General features: G+C 53.7%; 1 protein-coding gene across 3 annotated transcripts in view; it reads left to right on the top strand.

Annotated features, from left to right (window-relative positions):
- The window catches only part of CDHR2 (cadherin related family member 2), a 45,849-nt gene that overhangs the window by 19,626 nt on the left and 8,237 nt on the right, over positions 1 to 17,986 (top strand). For all 3 annotated transcript variants that reach the window (XM_042250344.1, XM_042250345.2, XM_004008702.5), the window contains 23 exons: positions 320 to 459; positions 570 to 623; positions 1,870 to 1,959; positions 4,257 to 4,346; positions 4,746 to 4,871; positions 4,948 to 5,094; positions 5,177 to 5,252; positions 5,351 to 5,469; positions 5,627 to 5,860; positions 6,742 to 6,897; positions 6,980 to 7,141; positions 7,425 to 7,486; positions 7,750 to 7,993; positions 10,165 to 10,404; positions 12,174 to 12,243; positions 12,374 to 12,979; positions 14,399 to 14,470; positions 15,035 to 15,084; positions 16,640 to 16,791; positions 16,941 to 17,049; positions 17,140 to 17,228; positions 17,692 to 17,760; positions 17,862 to 17,939. In XM_042250344.1, the coding sequence (XP_042106278.1) occupies positions 320 to 459; positions 570 to 623; positions 1,870 to 1,959; positions 4,257 to 4,346; positions 4,746 to 4,871; positions 4,948 to 5,094; positions 5,177 to 5,252; positions 5,351 to 5,469; positions 5,627 to 5,860; positions 6,742 to 6,897; positions 6,980 to 7,141; positions 7,425 to 7,486; positions 7,750 to 7,993; positions 10,165 to 10,404; positions 12,174 to 12,243; positions 12,374 to 12,979; positions 14,399 to 14,470; positions 15,035 to 15,084; positions 16,640 to 16,791; positions 16,941 to 17,049; positions 17,140 to 17,228; positions 17,692 to 17,760; positions 17,862 to 17,939 (3,235 nt within the window). The remainder of the gene's footprint in view (positions 1 to 319; positions 460 to 569; positions 624 to 1,869; positions 1,960 to 4,256; positions 4,347 to 4,745; positions 4,872 to 4,947; positions 5,095 to 5,176; positions 5,253 to 5,350; positions 5,470 to 5,626; positions 5,861 to 6,741; positions 6,898 to 6,979; positions 7,142 to 7,424; positions 7,487 to 7,749; positions 7,994 to 10,164; positions 10,405 to 12,173; positions 12,244 to 12,373; positions 12,980 to 14,398; positions 14,471 to 15,034; positions 15,085 to 16,639; positions 16,792 to 16,940; positions 17,050 to 17,139; positions 17,229 to 17,691; positions 17,761 to 17,861; positions 17,940 to 17,986) is intronic.

Here is a 17,986-nt window from a genome sequence, read left to right on the forward strand (position 1 = left end):
AATATCTGTCTTTCTCTGACTTTTTTCCCTTAGTTGAATGCCCTCTTCAGGTCCATCCATGTTGCAAATGGCAAGACTTCATTCTTTTTTTCATGGCTGAAAATATTCCATTTTGTACAAAATGTACAGAATATTCACACACACACACGTATACCTCATCTTCTTTATCCACTCATCCATTGGTAGACATCCGCTGATGTCTTGGCCCTCCTAATTTTAAAAGAAGTTAAATGCACCTGCGAGCCTCATGGGCAGCTTGGACAGGCCAGCATCAAGCTAGGTGGCCGTGGACCCTGGGCATTCCCTGTCCCATCTGCAGGTGCCGAGGCCTTCTGGTTGGTAGCTCGGGACCAAGAAAATGACGAGCTGGAATATGGGATTAGTGGCTCCCATGCCTACTTCTTCAGTGTCACTTCAAATACTGGGGAAGTGAAGCTGGCCAGCCTTCTGGACTATGAGGTAAAGGAAAACAGCTTGGGAAGGCCTTCTGAGGGGCAGGGTGGTGGGCAGGGCCCTGGTGGATACCCAAACAGGGCTCACCTTCGTGCCTGTCTCTCTGCCCACTGCAGACACTCTACTGGTTCGCCATCACCATCTCCGTGAGCGACAGCTACAACAACCGAGTGAGTCAGCAGGGGGAGGGAAGGGTGATGGTCCCAGGGTCAGAGGACAGGGGCCTGAGGGTCCGCGGCTAGTGGTGTCCCGACCTCAGACAAGCAGAGCGAGCCTCGGTTAACAAAAAACAGATTGAATGCTTATTTTTATCAAAATTATACTTGTCCCTTTTTCATCATATAGTATTACCAAGATTTTAGTATTTACTACTAATTTGTTTTAATTATATGCATATGTGTATGTATATTTATGGTGTATCTATTTTGCATATCTACTGCTTATAGATATACTGTTTGTATATTTGCATATCTACTGTTATCATGAATTGCATTATTAATTCATATTAATGCATGTATTAATAAGAAAACAGACGCCAAATAACTCCCTACCTTCTCTCCACTGAGATCATCATCTTCAACTCCTTTGACTAACGGGCTGGTCTCGGTGTTCATGTTTCTCAATAACACGCTTATACAGCTATGTCTGTGTCTGTGAAAGTTGGGTGTTTTCTCTTTATGACCTGTTCCTTAAAACCTATGCATTAAAAGATGACTTGGATATTCATAATTACTTTCTCTGTGTAAGACAGACACTTTCTCTCTGTAATACTTCCCAACCCACTCCCATCTAAAGTATCCACCATCACTGTGTTTTTCATCCCTTGCTAAGCACTGGCATACATATACGCATCCATAGCAGAAAGATTGTAGTTTTCGGTGTATTTTCTTAAACCCGAATGGAATCCTGCTGCCTTTATGGTCTTGCACTGACTTGTCCACTCAACAATCAGCTTTGGAGCCTTTCTGAATCTGCACACAAGTCTTCCATTTCCTGTGTGTCTATGGCCCAGTGTGGGGACCTACCATGGTGCTTAGTTGGTCTCAACACTTACATTGTTCACAGCTTTATTTTGTGGCTAACAAAGCTAAAAGGAAGATTCTTGTGATAAGACTGCTATGTCTTAGATTTCTTAAATGACCTAATGTACTCTCCAGTGGTTCAGCAAACATGTGGGAAGAGAGAGAGAAACTAAATAAGGGGTAAATCTGCATGAAGAGTATCAGGAGTTCTTTGTTCTGTACTTGCAACTTTTCTGGCATTTGAAATGGTATCAAATAAAGAATCAACCCAGACACTGCCTGATTGTTCTCCTGAGACGCTATGCCAACTTGCATTCCTGTCCAGGCACTCCTGAATTTGTTTTCTCAAACTCCCACGCTTTCTGGCTCACCTGGGCTTGCTTCTCACTTGCAGGTGCAGAGGGAAATGCAGGTGATCGTAGAGGACAGAAACGACAATGCGCCTGTTTTCCAGAGCATAAGCTTCTCCACCAACGTCAGCGAGGTAACATCTGCCCTACCAGGGTGGGTGTATAGAAAGCAGACATCCCACAAATCTGCTCAGAGTGGAAAGGACCAGAGACAGTCAGCAGGTCATCCAGGACTGGGAAGAGTGCCTCCTAGAAAGGGCAGCTGCAGGAACCAAATTAAGGGGGTTGCGTGTGACCCCATGTACAATAGTTACAAGCAACATTTTTCAATCCATCACACCAGATTGGAGTTCATTAAGTTATGATCATCCCAGGTGGAGAGGAAGAAATTGATTTTCTCATGTGTCTGGACATGTGAATGGTCTATCTGGCTTCAAATATGGCTGGATCTAGGCACTCAAGCCAGTCATCAAGAAGAGACTTCTTTCCACCTTGCACCTCTGTGACTCTTGTTGCCTTCATCCTGGGCCTGGGGGAGAAGTTCTCTCTCGTGATGATGAAAGTGCCCCCAGCAGCTCCAGGCTCACATCCCACTGGCTTTGAATTGCAACACAGACTGTCTCTTTCTCAGTGGTCCCAACCCACACCCCAGGGCTGACTCTCACTGACCCATTGTGGGTCACGTGCACATGCCAGCATTGTTTGCTGGGCTTCCCAGGTGGCTCTAGTGGTAAAGAATCCACCTGCAATGCAGGAGATATAAGAGACCCAGGGTTGATCCCTGGGTCGGGAAGATCCCCTGGAGAAGGAAATGGTAACCCACTCTAGTATTCTGGCTTGGAAAATCCTGTGGACAGAGGAGCCTGTTGGGCTACAGTCCATGGGGTCACAGAGTCGGACATGACTGAAGCGACCTAGCATGCATGCATGTCCATCAGCTGAGGGGTGCGGCATGCTCCAGTTGTCAAAGCTGGCATCGTGGGCCTTCCCCTTCAGCAAGGGTGACAGCTTGCCTTGAACTGCTTGGGCAGGGAGGAGGTTCTTCAGTGGTCCACAAGCAGGAAACACACCACTCCTGAGTCTTCATTACTACACGGATTCAAAGACCTGAGGGGTGTGCCCTACCCCCCAGGCCAGACAAGAGGCTGGTGAGGCCCAGACAGACCTTCAACACGCTCTGATCGTATGCCTACTATGTGTCTGGCACTGTCCTTGGTGCTGAAGATATCTGGAGATGATAGACTTGGTTGCCACCCTCAGTAGCTCACATTGTAGTGAAGATCACAGATACTAATGAACAAAACATTAAACAGATAGGATTATTTCAGAGGGTATTGTGCTCAGTGAAGAGCATAATGGGCTGCTTACAGGTTGAGCCAGTCAGGAAAGTCTTCTCTGGGTGGGTGACATCTGAGCAGAACTAAATGTCAAGGAGCCTGCCTGGGCTGCTTCAGGAAAAGGATTTTCCAGGCAGGGAATAGCAACTGCTCTGAGGTGTGAATCAGCCTGGAGAGTTGTAGGCATAGCAAGAAAGCAGCTGTGCAAGGAGGGTGGAGTGTGAGGAACAGGTGAGGTCAGAGAGGTGGGCCTGACCCCAGAGGTCCATGGAGGCAGTCTGGACTATATTCTGAGTGGAATGGGGGAACCACTGGTGGATTTTGAGCATGAGAGTGATGTGGTCTGGTTCAGGATTTTCAGAGATCTCTCTGGCCCCCTTGTGGAATTAGTGAGTGTGTGGACAGGTCCTGGGGCAAAGGCATCCAAAAGAAACTTTCAGCTCTGAAGAGTTCTGTCTGCAACCTGGGCTGGAGGCTACAGAGAACCCACAGGGAAGTTTAAGCAGGGGAGTGGCAAAACCTGAGTTCTGGAATGATCATTTATACTGGCCCTGAGGGGCTCAGCAAATCAGAAGCTAGTTCATGTGGTGAGGGGGCTGCATCGGAGAGAGGAGATGGGGTAACTGCTTCCTGCCGATGTCCAGATGCCCCCAGAGGCCCAGCCCAGGGGAAGAAAAGTGGGCACCTGTGGAACAAACACAGGGATTCAGGTTCTGGAAGGTCTGTCACTCTCCCCGTGGTAGGGCTGTGGGCCCTGGAACTCCAGGTTGGAGCATGTGCTTGGGCATGAAGAAAATGGATTGGAAAAAAAAAAAAAAAAGAAAGAAAATGGATTGGAACTCAGAGTTGATGAAACCTTTTGTTATAGAGGGGCTTCCCTGGTGGCTCAGAGGTTAAAGCATCTGCCTACAATGTGGGAGACCTAAGTTCAATCCCTGCGTCGGGAAGCTCCCTTGGAGAAGGAAATGTCAACCCGCTCCAGTATTCTTGCCTGGAGAATCCCATGGACAGAGGAGCCTGGTGGCCTCAGTCCACAGGGTCGCAAAGAGTCGGACACGACTGAGAGACTTCACTTTCACTTTCTTTTGTTACAGACCCTGCCGGTGGGCTCCGTGGTGTTATCTGTGCTGGCCACGGACAAAGACACAGGCTCCTCGGGAGCGGTGGTATACTCCATAGAAAATGTGAGTGTGTATGGTCCACGTGGGAGTGTGGGCGCTGCCGCTCCTTGTGGCCACCAGGGGGCAGCATCTCCCACACAACCTGCAGGCACCTTGCAGACCAGGAGCTCTGCCATGGCCCAGCTCTGGTCCCCACACCGCCCTCTGGCCCCCTCTGGCCCCATTTGGTCAGTCGCCTAAGAAGGGTACCTGCTGAAGACCGAACCCTTCTCCCCACCCTCTCACCCAGAGTGCTGAGGCAGTATCTCGCCCACTTCTCAGAGGCAGAAACTGAGTATCAGAGAGGTTATGTGACCTGGTGAGGTCAAGAGCAGAGCCAGGATTCGACCCCAGGTCTCTGAGAGCAGGTCCTGGGGGCAGAGCCATCCTGGGGCAGCCTGGCCTGACTGTGCTGTGCCTCAGGTCATTCCTGCCACGGAGGGCAGTGAGTACCTCTTCAGGATCCTTCCCAATGGTTCCATCATCCTCAATGGCAGCCTCAACTACAACAGCAAGAGCTCCTTCTACCAGCTGGAGCTGAAGGCCTGTGTGAGTGGGGGCGCTGCAGGGGGGTGGGGGCATGGGGACCCGAGGCCCAGAGTCACAGAGACCCGTCTCCCTGCAGGACTCGGGCGGCCTGTACGACAATCGCACCGTCTTCCAGTGCTCCTCATCTGTCTTCGTGTCCATCTCTGTAATCGACAAGCCAGACCTGGACCCCCAGTTTGTTCGGGAGTTTTACTCAGCTTCTGTGGCTGAGGATGCACCCCAGGTATGCTGGGCACCTGGGGGAGGGCCTGGGGGGAGCTGAGAGGTAGGGACAGGGCCTGGCTCCCGACTGTGCCTCCCTGCAGGGAACCTCGGTGCTGAAGGTGGAGGCCATGGATGGTGACAGAGGCATCAATGACCCTGTGATCTACAGCATCTCCAGTGAGAACGGGGTGTCCCCAGGCTGGCGCTGGGCAAGGGGAGGGGTGGGGGCTCCATCAGAGCCACTGGAAGGAGCTGCTCTTGCTGCCTCTTCCCAGATTCCACAAGGCCTGGATGGTTTGATATTGGCAAGCAAGATGGGGTGATCACAGTCAACAGTCCCCTCGACAGAGAGCAACTGCTGGAGGAGGATGAGGAAGTGCAAGTGCAGGTCACGGTGAGTGAGGGGGCCACTGCCCCCTTTGCACCCCCACTCTCTGCACCCCCACTCTCTGCACCCCCACTCTCTGCACCCCCACTTTGATCTTTGATCTCAGCTCTTTTGGGATGCTGGTTCTCTGACCTCTGCCTTCTGGCTTCAACTCTGCTCTCAGGCCACCGAGATGCACCCCAACATCCACGGGCAGGAGGCCAAGGCGAGCATATGGGTCACGCTGAGAGTGACAGACGTCAATGACCACGTACCTGAGTTTTACAACTGCAGCCTCCAAGACTGCCCCTTTACTCCCGATGAGACTCAAGCCAACTTCACTGGCTACGTGGATGAGCACGCCTCCACGCGCATTCCCATTGAGGACCTCGCCATGGTGGTCTATGACCCAGACAAGGCAGGTGCATCCAGACCATAGGCAGGGTGGGCGGAAGTGGTGATGGGGGGTCGCTGGGGAGGGGAGGTGGAGAGTAGCCAGCAGAGCGCCGACCGTGGTGCATACACAGTGCCGCAGGGAGCGACAGCGGTGCCGACCACAGGCGGTGGTGATGAGCAGAGTCTGAGCGACACTGGAACTGCTGAGTGATGCTGAGCTGGTGGGAGGTCTTGTGTTCAGGGTGGAGCTCAGTGGTGGGGAGTAGAAAGGCAGGACGCTGGGTAAGGTTGGGTGGAATGTCACTTTGTAGAGGTGTTGTGTAGAGGGTAGTGACGGGTAGATGGTGAAGTTGAGGGGAGCTGGTATTGGATATTGGGGGATGTGGGAGGTGTTGAACACAGATGCTTCTAAATGGGTGTCAAATTGGAAGGTATTCTTGAGAGAGGTTGGTACTAAGCGGTGGATGATTTGGGTAGTACTGAACGCTAAATAACAACAGTGGTAGTGACAATGAGTTGATACAAAATGTTGAGTGGAGGATGATTTTGGGTGGTGGTGGTGGTTGGGTGGTGTGTGGGGTTTATGGTCGGCATTAAGTGGAGAGGCTATAGAGTAGAAGGGGCTTGTGTGTAATGGGCCGATGTTGGGCACCGATGGTGTTTGGGGTTGGAGTGCATGGTGGAGGGTGGCTGGTATGGAAGACTCAAAGGGAGTGAGCGGTATTTGTCCAGGCTCTGCAGCCCAGGCTGGGGCCCACAGTGCCTCAGGGAAGTCTTCTGATGAGCCCACGTCTACAGGAATGACCAGTCCACCCTCCTGGGGCCTGTGGCCAGGGACTGGGAGAAAGACGCAGGTGGGTACACTGCAGGACTGGGGTCCCTACTTACAGCCCACCTCTACAGGGCAACAACGGCACCTTCCTGCTGACCTTGGGGGGCCCAGATGCTGAAGCCTTCAGCGTCTCCCCGCAGCGGGCAGCGGGCTCAGTGGATGTGCAGGTGCTGGTGAGGGAACCGTCGCTGGTGGACTACGAGAGGCAGTCAGTGATGCTGGTGCAGGTGAGCGGTGCTTGGCGGCCCAGGGGGGGCCAGCCATGGGGCGCTCCCATCCCCATGCCTCCGCCTCTGCCTCTGTGCTTAGGTCACAGCCACTGACTCTGTCAGCGGGAGCGCCTCTGTCGCCTCAGTGACCATCCACCTTCGAGACACCAATGACCACAGGCCCACGTTCCCCCTCAGCATGTACAACCTCAGCGTCTTCGAGCACAGTGCTGTCGGCTCTGTGGTCACCGACAGCATCCACGTGAGTGACAGGGGACAGGGCTGGAATGGGGTGGGAGAGACGTGGAAATGGGCAGGCTTGGGGCTGTCCCTGCCAGAGTCTCTGCGTCATCTGGGGTCATCGGATCCCAGCAAGTGTGCATGTACATGTGAGTGTGCAAGGGTGAGCATGTCAGTCTGAGTGCGTCAGGGGCTTCTCCCTTCGGCTCAGGAAGCAAGCCTGCCCTGTCCTCATCAACTGCATGGTCGGCAGCGAGGGCATGGCTTCCACTCAGTGTCCCATTACCTGTCTCTCTGCCTCACAGGCCTCCGATCCCGACACAGGAGAGGGGGGCCACGTCACCTACAGCCTGCTTCCAGGGAATGGGTAACGTCTCTGATGGGAGCGGGGCAGGTGGTAAGGGGGACCCAGGTTCGCCTCTCTGCCTCACAGTGGGGCTAGAGGAGCCAGATAAAATATAGGGTACCCAGTTACATTTCAATTTCAGATAAATAAATTATTCATTTTTTTTGGTTGTATAAGTAGGTTGCAAATATTCCACGGGACGTCCTAAAATACTTTTCATTGTTTATCTGAAATTCAAATTGAAGTGGGCATCCTGTATCTTTTTTCGCTCCATCTGGCCGCAGGGCGGACATCTTTGCAGTGGATCCAGACTCGGGGCGGGTGACAGTGAGAGACCGCGAGCTGCTGGACCGGGAGAAGCAGGCCGTGTACTACCTCACGCTGCAGGCCACGGATGGCGGGAACCTGTCGTCCTCGACCACGCTACAGATCCACGTGCTAGACGTCAATGATAACAGTCCTGTGGTCAGCGGCTCCTACAACATCTTCGTCCAGGAGGAGGAGGGAAATGTCTCCGTGGCCATCCAGGTGCGAGCTGGCCTGAAACTAGTGGGGGGTGGAGGGAAGAGGCCCAGGGCACCAAGCCTGGCTCTGTTGCCATGCTGGCCCTGTGCTGGAATCTGGGCTCTGCTGTGTGGCCCTGAGAAAGTCACTCCAGTCTCTCTGGGCCTCCATTTCTTCTTTGGAAAATAAGGTCAATCATAGAACTTATTCCCAGGGTCATAAAGGATATAAAGTGCCGGCTAGCACAGAGCGAACCCTCAAAAACCACACTGCTCTTTAAAATGCAGGTCCCGGCCTCACTCCAAAAAGGATTTGGGAGGCTTAGATTTAAAAGTATCATAAAAGAAATGAAGAAAAAGAGAAAATAAACACAAATCCTGTCCAACTCTATGTGACCTCATAGACTGTAGCCTGTCAGGCTCCTCTATCCCTGGAATTCTCCAGGAAAGAATACTGGAATGGGTTGCCATTCCCTTCTCCATGGGATCTTCCTGACCCAGGGATTGAACCCAGGTCTCCTGCATCACAGGGAGATTCTTTACCATCTGAGCTACCAGGTGGTATAAGCACAAAGGTAGGGTTAAACCCAAAGCCATACAATTGCTAGGAGAGGGCTGAAAACTCAGTTCTCAGCTTCATAATGGCCAGAGCAAAAATGGAAATGAGACCAGTGGCCAGATTCTCAGAGACGAGGAGATAAGAACCAACTGTTGGCTCCAGAGGAAGGCTGGGGAGAAGCTCCTGCACTGAATCATCTATAAGGAGGTCTTGTGAGAAGCAGGAAACAAAATCTTCAGAATGACAGTCACGTGGCCACGGGGCCCTCCCGTCTTTCTGGGGCTTGTGGTTTCCTGATCTCTTGACAACCTTGTGAAGTAGCTGTTCTGATGGTCCCCATTTCACAGAAGGAGGAAACAGGCTTAAAGAGGTTAAGTGACTTTTCTGTGGTTGTACAGCCAGCCAGTGGCAGTGCTGAAACCTGGGTCTTTCTCCATGCACCTCAATGCTTCTCACGCTGGTCTGAGAACTCTTTGGGGCCAGAGCATCTCAGGTATGCTGCTGGAACCACAGTGCCTGGTTTCAGCCCTGAGAAGTGCTTGGTGAATCAGCCGGCCTGAGTTCAGAGTGCTGAGGGATGAACAACCAGAGTTTTTCATTTCATAAACGAGATCCCGACAGATCTGAAACAAAAAGAGCTGAAGGTGGCGGTGTGCAGGGAGGAGATGAAAGAATTGGGTCCGAGTCAGACTAGCCCAGCTCTGGATTCAAAGCCACATTTGCTCAGCACCTACATGCAACAGGCCCTTTGCTGAGCCCTGGGTCCTCCGAGATGAATTCACTGTAAGTCCTGCTTCCAGGGAGGGTGGCAGCCCATCCTGCAAGGGTGTCTCTTGTGCTGTGTACAAGGCGGCACAGGGGGAAAGCCCAGCGGAGGGACCAGCCTGGCCTGGAGCCAAGCAGACACGGCGTAGAAGGCATCCGTGTGTGTGCGCAAAGCCCTGATGGCAGGGGAGAGCCTCCTGGGCTCTCTGTGCCCAGTCACCCTAAAGGCACACCAAGCGTGTGCTCAGGAGCCTGGCAGGACAGGAATACACACACACACAGATTGGGTGAGGAATTTCAGCTACTTAAAAAAAATAAGAAAGCACCGAAGTAGTCATGATGAATCAGAATCTTGTTGGACTTCACACTTACTTTTTTTGGCTGCACCACGTGGCCTGTGGGATCTCAGTCCCTCCCCCCACACCCCCCCACCCCCACCCCCACCCCCCCACCCCCCCACCCCCCCAGGGCTCCAGGAGGCAAAGTCCAGAATCGTAACCACCAGGCCACCACAGAATTCCCTTACACTTACTTCTGTTGGTTTATTTTTACTTTTGACTGTCTGTAGTATATTGCCCCATACCTCTCACCTCACTAGAATATCAGCTCCATACGGGAACTGTCTTGATCACAGCTCTAGTCCCAGTTCCTAGAACAGGGCTGGGCATGTGGTAGGTAAACATGTGTGGGATGAAGGAATGACCTCAGTGTTTAAGACCTCAGAAGCTCTTGCAAGCTCTTGTTGGTCCTGTCCTCTTGGCTGGGAGACAGGGGCTGGGAATTGGGGAGCATCCCTCTGATTTTAAGAGGTGGAGGCCCATGGGTGGGCAAGCACCTCATGGCGGGCATCCCAACCCTGTGTACCTGCCCAGGCTCATGACAATGACCAGCCAGACACCAACAACAGCCTGCTGCACTTCAGCCTCCTGCCCAGCCTCTACAGCCACAACTTCTCAGTGGACCCTGACAAAGGCATCCTCAGAAACCTGGGGCCCTTGGACCGAGAGGCCATCAACCCTACTCTGGGGGGCCGCATCGTGCTGAGCGTGAACGTGTCTGACTCTGGCGAACCTGCCCTCTGGACCACTGTCAGCGTCACCATCACTGTGGAGGTAAGGCCCGGCTTAGCCAGGGACGGGGTTTGGGATGAACCCCGTATTGGGAGGCTCCCGAGAAGGTGGCCTGTTCTCCCTCCTGTCCACCCAAATCACATTTCTGCCCTTGCAATATGGCGTGCTGTGATTCATGGGGTCGCAAAGAGTCGGACACAACTGAGCGACTGAACTGAACTGAACTGAACTGAATATGGTGGGTAAAAGAGTTCTGGAGCCAAGCTGATGGGTTAGAGTCCTGGCTCATTGGTTGTGTAACCTTAGGCAATCAGTGAGCCTCCCTGTGTCCTCAAGTTCCTCATCTGTAAAATGGGGATGAAAATAATATGAGTTAATAAATGGAAAGTGTTGCAAAGAATGCCTGGCCTGGAGAAAACACTCAGTGCACACCTGGCCTTGCGAGGCAGAGGGGGTTAGCTCCGTCATGTTGATCAAAAAACTAAGGCGCACAGAGGTTCAGTAGCTTGCCTGGGTCACAGAATGGGGCTTTGAATCCAGTCTGTCTGGTTCTAAGGCTGCTGTCCCCTCACAAGCACCTCATGTCCATGACGTAGTTGGCGCCCCCGTGGGTTTTGCAGCGCACAGCCCGTGCCCCTGCACACAGCAGCCCTGTCTCCCACTGGGTTGGGATGTGACACTTTCCTACAAGGATCAGAATGAGACATCAAGGAAAACAGGAACGGAAGCCAGGTGAGGACTCACCAGCTGTCTTTGGGGGTTGGGGAGAATAGGCCACAAAGAAGGAAAAAAAGCAAAACTGCCTTTCTTGAGCCATCAAGCTTCTGTCACACCCATGAGCCCTGTGAGTAGGGATGACGACCCCAATCTGCAGATGAAGACACTGAGGCCCAGGGAGGTCAGAGTCACACCACGAGGAAGAGGTGGAGCCGGGTTGAACTTGGAGCTGTGCTTGTAGCTCCTCCTGTGAGGATGACCTTGAGAAGGCAGCTGGCCATGGACATGGGGCAGTGATGCCATCTCTGGGAAATCTCCATCAGAAATTCCGTCTGGTTAAGAAGGAGAAGGCTCTGGTTTTCAAAGATGTTCCTACCGTTTAGTAAAAGCTGAAAGCAGAAGTCCATGGGCTGCCCTGGGGAAGGACCCGGAGAGCCAAGAGCACTCAGCATACCAGCGTCAGGGGAGGAGGTGCAGGCGGAGTTGGCCTGACGCTGTCACACGGAGGCAGCACTCTGCATGGGAGAGGCCACTGGGAAGGGAAGGCGAGAACAGAACGCAGTGGGCATCCGAGGGCAGGACCAGGTCCAGCCCTGGCATATGCCCCCAGCGCCTCCCCACCTGAGCTCAGAGCAAGTGTGGTGGGGCCAACCAAGGGTAGGAGGGACAGGAGGAAGGAGGGGACCAGGAAAAACTTGGGCATTTGTGGGATCACGGTGGTATTGGGACCAACACAGTAAATCCGAGAGATGGGGAGTGAAGCTGGGCCAGGCAGGGACACAGGTGGGGATGCAGAACCATCCTTCTGGAGAGCAGGGTCTGAGACAGCTGTGAGTGGTGGACAGGGAAACAAAGTGTGTACCAACTTCAGAGGGCCTGCCACGGACCTCGGAGCCCCACGGGGGCGGGGTCTGGGCTAGCTCTGTTCTCCTGAAGTCTGTTTCATCATCTCTGAAGTGGGCAGCGCTGTCTGAGGAGATGGACAGAGAGAATGGGCTGCAGGTCAGGGGAAATATTGGCTTCTCAGGCTGTGTCTGGGGATGCCCAACCTGGGGGCCTGAGTTCCCTGGGCTCAGAACTGCCTCTGTCTGCAGGACATCAATGATAATCTGCCCATCTTCAACCAGTCCAGATATTCCTTCTGGGTGAGGGAGAGAGACCCAGGTAAGTCCTCCCTGGGGCTCCCTGGGTAAGTCAAGGGCAGGCCTGAGGCCCCCAAGGCGGGTGAGGATGGAGGATGCCCCCGGTGGCTGCCGGGCTGGGCGTCTCTCTGCACTCTGCCCCTCATCTACAGAAGTGCAGGTGGGCGTGGTGGAGGCCTGGGATGCAGACCAGACGGAAGCCAACAACCGCATCAGCTTCAGCCTGTCAGGGAGCGGCGCCAACAACTTCATGGTCCGAGGCTCGGTGCTGGGGTCTGGGCAGGCAGCAGGCCGCCTCTCGTTGCCCTCGGATGTGAGCCTGGACTACGAGACACAGGCCTCCTTCAGTCTGATCGTGAGCGCGGAGAACGTGGACGCCCAGGGGCATGAGACTACAGCAGAAGTGCTTGTGGCTGTGGAGGACGTGAATGACGTGCCCCCCACCCTGGACTCAGCCTCGCTCCAGGGCATCCGGGTGGCTGAGAATGGCTCACAGCACGGCATCCTGGGCAACGTGGTGGCCCAGGACAGGGATACCATGTCCCAGGTGGAGGTACAGCTTGTGAATGTCATCTGCACCAAGGCTGGAGTTGACGTGGGCAGCCTGTGCCACGGCTGGTTCTCTGTGCTGGCCAACGGCTCGGTGTTCATCAACCAGAGCGAGGCCATCGACTATGAGGCCTGTGACTTGGTCACGCTGGTCGTGCGGGCCTATGACGTCACAACAGACCCCCGCTTCCAGGCCTACAGTGACAATGGTGAGGCAGTCTGGCCTGCAGGGCTCAGCAGGCTGCAACACAGGGGCTGTGGGGAAGAACTGGAATTTGTAAGGTCTGGGTTCAATCCTGGCTCCAGCCCCAACGAGCTGTGCCCCTGGGAAAGTCACGACACTGCCCTGAGCTTGAGTTGCCGCATCGGTCAAGTGGAGCTGGGTAGTAGGTTGCCTGTGAAGAGCACCTGAGAATATGTATGGAAGGCATTGAGTGCAGTGCTTGGCATGCTGTTGTTCAGTTGCCCAGTCATGTCTGACTCTTTGCGACCCCATGGACTGCAGCATGCCAGGCCTCCCTCTCTCTAACCATCTCCCCAAATTTGCCCAAGTTCATGTCCATTGTGTTGGTGATGCCATCCAGCCATCTCATCCTCTGACTCCCTCTTCTCCTCCTGCCTTCAATCTTTCCCAGCATCAGGGTCTTTTCTAATGAGTTGGCTGTTCGCATCAGATGAACAAAATACTGGAGCTTCAGCTTCAGCATTAGTCCTTCCAACGAGTATTCAGGGTTGATTTCCTTTAAGATCAATTGGTTTGATCTCCTTGTTGTCCAAGGGACTTTAGCACTTGATGCTGTGATGCTGAGAGGCAGTGTAAAGAGACGCTTCAGAGCCAGGTGTGTGCTCAGATCCCACCTCTGACACAGAAGGCGATGGCGACCCACTCCAGTACTCTTGCGTGGAGAATCCCATGGATGGAGGAGCCTGGTGGGCTGCAGTCCATGGGGTTGCGGAGTGTTGGATGCAACTGAGTGACTTCACTTTCACTTTTATGCATTGGAGAAGGAAATGGCAACCCACTCCAGTGTTCTTGCCTGGGGAATCCCACGGGCGGGGGAGCTTGGTGGGCTGCCGTCTATGGGGTCGCACAGAGTCGGACACAACTGAAGCGACTTAGCAGCGGCAGCAGCAGCAGCAGCAGCAGCAGCAGCAGCAATAACAGTCACATCAACAGCCAGCATATACTGAATCCTTACTACAGCCCAGCCTATGCTAGGCACCTTGCAAGCATTTCACCATTTTACTGCCACACAATCCATGTGGTAATTGAGCCCTAGACAATTTTATAGATGAGGAAACTGAGGTACAGAGTGTGCAGTTCAATAATCTAGCTTACACAGCTAAGCAGGGTCAGAATAATGTTGCGGCCGGGTGGCACATACCTGGGCTGGGCTCAGTCCTGGCCCAGTGGCCTCACTGTGTGACTTTGGACAAGTTGCTTATCCTCTCTGAGGTCTGGGGAGGATGCTCCCTCCTACACAGGCCAGAGGAGGCTGAGTTAGTAGGGGAGCGGCCTGAGCATGGGAGATGCATGGTAGGGAGGCTGCTGGGAACAAGCCTGAGGACCAGGCTTTGTGGGTCAAGCCTTACTTAGAGACCAAAGCCAGCCAATCTTTTCCCTCTAGGAAGCCTCCCCATCACCATCGAGGATGTGAATGACAATGCACCTTACTTTCTGCCTGAGGATAAGACTTTTGGTAAGCTGCAAGACCCTTCCTCCCCTGTACTCTGCCAGAACTACCTTTGGGCAGCTCCCACAGATGCTGCTCAGACCCCCAGGTGTGCCCCTGAAAAGGGAGGAAGACCTCCAGCCCTGCCTCTCTCTCAGGGATTCAACAGGAGGAGAGACCTGAGTTTTCACTCTATCTCTGTCCCAACTCACATCTGACCCTGGGCCCGGCCCTCCTTCTCTGGGCCTCAGTTTCCCCATCTGCACAATGGGAGGTGGCTGCTGCTGCTGCTGCTGCTAAGTCGCTTCAGTCATGTCCGACTCTGTGCGACCCCATAGATGGCAGCCCACCAGGCTCCCCCATCCCTGTTCTTCTCCAGGCAAGAACACAGGAGTGGGTTGCCATTTCCTTCTCCAATGGGAGGTGGAGGACCTGCTAACTAGTGGCTCAGGGGTAGCTGTAGTGGGGGTCTGGCAGAGCTTAAGGGCAGGTTTGGAGGGATGAGCCCCGAGCTGGGCTTATTATGGTCAGCAGTTGGCCAAGGGGGCACTGGCCCTGACGCCACTGACCTCTTCCCGTCTACACTTGCAGTGATTATCCCAGAACTCGTATTGCCCAACCAGCAGGTGGCGTCTGTCCGGGTAAGTCCTTGGCTTCAGCCTTTGTCAGTCACATTAGCCCCAGGAGACACAGGGCCCAGGCCTTTAGGTCTTTCAGCCATTCTCCAAATGTTTTAACACTAGAAAGAAAATGTATTAACTCTCTGGAATGGAAACGAAGCACCTGCTTAATTGATATCATTAAACTCCATTAATTGTTAAATGTGGTATTTATAAAAAATTCATGACCTTAAAAACCACTTGCAGTGTTTTTCTTCAGAATTCTGGACTATTACAGAGAAATCACAATAACTGAAAATTAAACAAGTTCCTCATATTAAATAATTTCCAGAGCAAGCTGCAAAAATGCTTTCAATTTTTATGGCAGTGGCTATGTTTATATTAGAGGGTGGTGGCTGTGCCCGCAGTGGGTAAGGGCTGAGGTCTCCCCCACAGCCCTGGGGCCTGGGCCTGGCCAGGCCTTTTAACTGAGCTGGGGAGCTGCTGTGCCTTTTTGGAACTCACTTTCCCTTCCAGACAAGAAGCTGTCAGCCCTTGGCGGTAACTCCTTAGGGTTCAGGCGTTTTATATGTGGGTGGCCCTCCTTGAGTTATGGAAAGGGCATGGGGGTGGAGACGGATGGCTCTGGCCCTCCCCACTTACAGCCGAATGTGCCCTGGGGAGGATAGGTCTCTGTCAGAACCCCAGTGTCCTCCCATAAAAGGGGAATAGTAATTCTCCCTTTCTGGGGCTTCCCGGGTGGTGCCAGTGGTAAAGAACCCGCCTGCCAATGCAGGAGACATAAAGATGTGGGTTTGATCCCTGGGTTGGGAAGATCCCCTGGAGGAGGGCATGGCAACCCATTCCAGTATTCTTGCCTGGAGAATCCCATGGACAGAGGAGCCTGGCAGGCTACCATGGGGTCGCAGAGAGTTGGACACGACTGAAGCCACTTAGCACGCATGCAATTCTTCCTCTCTAGGTTCTTTCTAGGCTCAAATGGTCAGTTTTCCAATCTTCAGCCCTGGCTGAAGACGTTCATTCCAGCGTCAGGAGTGTGGCCCTGGCTTTGAGCAATTTTCTTTAAACCAACTCCCTTTTGAAACATCAACACCAGCTTTAGCCTCATCCTGAACAGTGACATCAGTGGCCTCACAGCTCTATGTGTTGGTTGTATTCTTCTCCAAAAGGCACTAGAGTGAATAAAAATGCCTCATTTCATGGTCTGCTGGGGGAATTCATACTCCTGTTAGCAAGCACTGAAAGGAGGGGTCTGGGGGAAGGTGCTTGGTACACAGTAGGTGCTCAGGACAAGTGAGTGTCCCTAGGCTTGTGCGTGTATGGAAGTGAGAGGAGGGACCTTCCCAGGGTAACCTTCTACCCGGGAGAGACTTGGGCAGTGACCTGTTGAGTTGAAGCAGGGACATGTTCAAACACTGTTTGTTTAAAGCATTTGGTCAGTGGCCTGGGGAAGGCCAATAGAGGTCATGGAGGGGCCAGGCTCCCAGGCTACCCTAGCTTCAGATTCCTGCTGGGGATGGAGGGGTGCCTGGCCTGGCCCAGCTGCCAGAGTTTGTTCACTCCGTCTTGCTCCCAGGCCAGAGATGACGACTCAGGGAACAACGCGGCCATCCTGTTCTCCATCCTTCAAGTGGATTTCATCGCTAAGGACGGGGCCGTGACCGCTTTCCAGGGCTTCTTCCGGGTCTCCACTTCCTCGGAGGCCAGTGTGTTCACTGGCAACATTGAGTAACTGCGGGCAGCCCCTGGACAGGGGTGGGGGAGCCAAGCGGGGCCTCAGGGCAGTGAGTTCCCCATCCTAGGAGGGGTCCAGGGAGGTTCTGAGAGGACTCCAGCTTGGGTTTCAGAACTGAGTGGTGCCCTCCTACCTTCCGTAGCCTGTTGACCAGCCTTGATTCCACTCTCCAAGGCACCTACCAAGTGACGGTCAAGGCCCAAGACAATCCTTCTGAGGGTCTTGCCCAGGAAGCCAGCATCACCCTAAACGTGAGTGTTAGGTTCTGGCTCAGTTCCCAGCGCCCTCTGCCGGCCCCAGGGTCCCTTGCGTCTCATCTTCCCCACGTCCCCCTCCCATAGCTCTTCACCGTGGACCAGAGTTACCGTGTGAGGCTGCAGTTCTCACTGAGCAAGGAGGAGGTGGGCGCCAACTCGGAAGAGATTAAGGCGTAGGTCTCGGGAGCCAGGGGGGTGGGTAGCCTGTGGGGAAGAACAGGGCTTGGGAGCCTAGTCCCTGACAGAAATCTGAATGGAATATCTTTCAACCCTGTCTGTGACCCACGTTTGATCTGGTCCTTGTCTTTGACCCTATACCTGTTCCTGCACTTCCATTCTGCATGCCCCCAGAAGCCTGTGGTTGGCTGGGCAGAGACAGACCTAAATAGGGCTGCCACATACAGCTGCAAAGGCAGTACACTGCACAAGGGCACTCTGCTTGCTAAACTATAAACCCAGTCCTAAAGGAAGGGGCTTCCTTGTCTAATTTGTGCAAGAGTGCTACTTGCTTAGCCAGTGGAGCTGTCCAGAGGAGGTGACCCTCACACAATCCCTAATTTCACTGCCAGAGCCCTGGCCACAGGCCTGGGCTAAGGGCCCTACCCCAGCCCTCCGTGACATCTGCCCCCTTTGCAGGGCTCTTGCTCAGGCAACCAGGACTACTGTCTACATTGTGGACATTCAGGACATAGCCTCCCCAGTTCGGTGAGTGCCCACTCGGTGGATGGGGCAAGGAAGAGAGGAACAGCAGCAGGGCTGTGGCTGGGTGGTCCTGGGCTGTGGGCTTCACCTCTGCCCCATTCCAGGGCCCGAGGACGTTCCTACCTTGATGCCTATTTTGTCTTCTCAAATGGGTCGGCCTTGACCCTTGACCAGCTGAATATGTGAGTGGGGCTGCCCTTGGGGTGGGCAGGAGGGTAAGCAAGAAGCC

This window comes from Ovis aries, chromosome 5 (assembly GCF_016772045.2).
Source record: "Ovis aries strain OAR_USU_Benz2616 breed Rambouillet chromosome 5, ARS-UI_Ramb_v3.0, whole genome shotgun sequence".
NCBI lineage: Eukaryota > Metazoa > Chordata > Mammalia > Artiodactyla > Bovidae > Ovis > Ovis aries.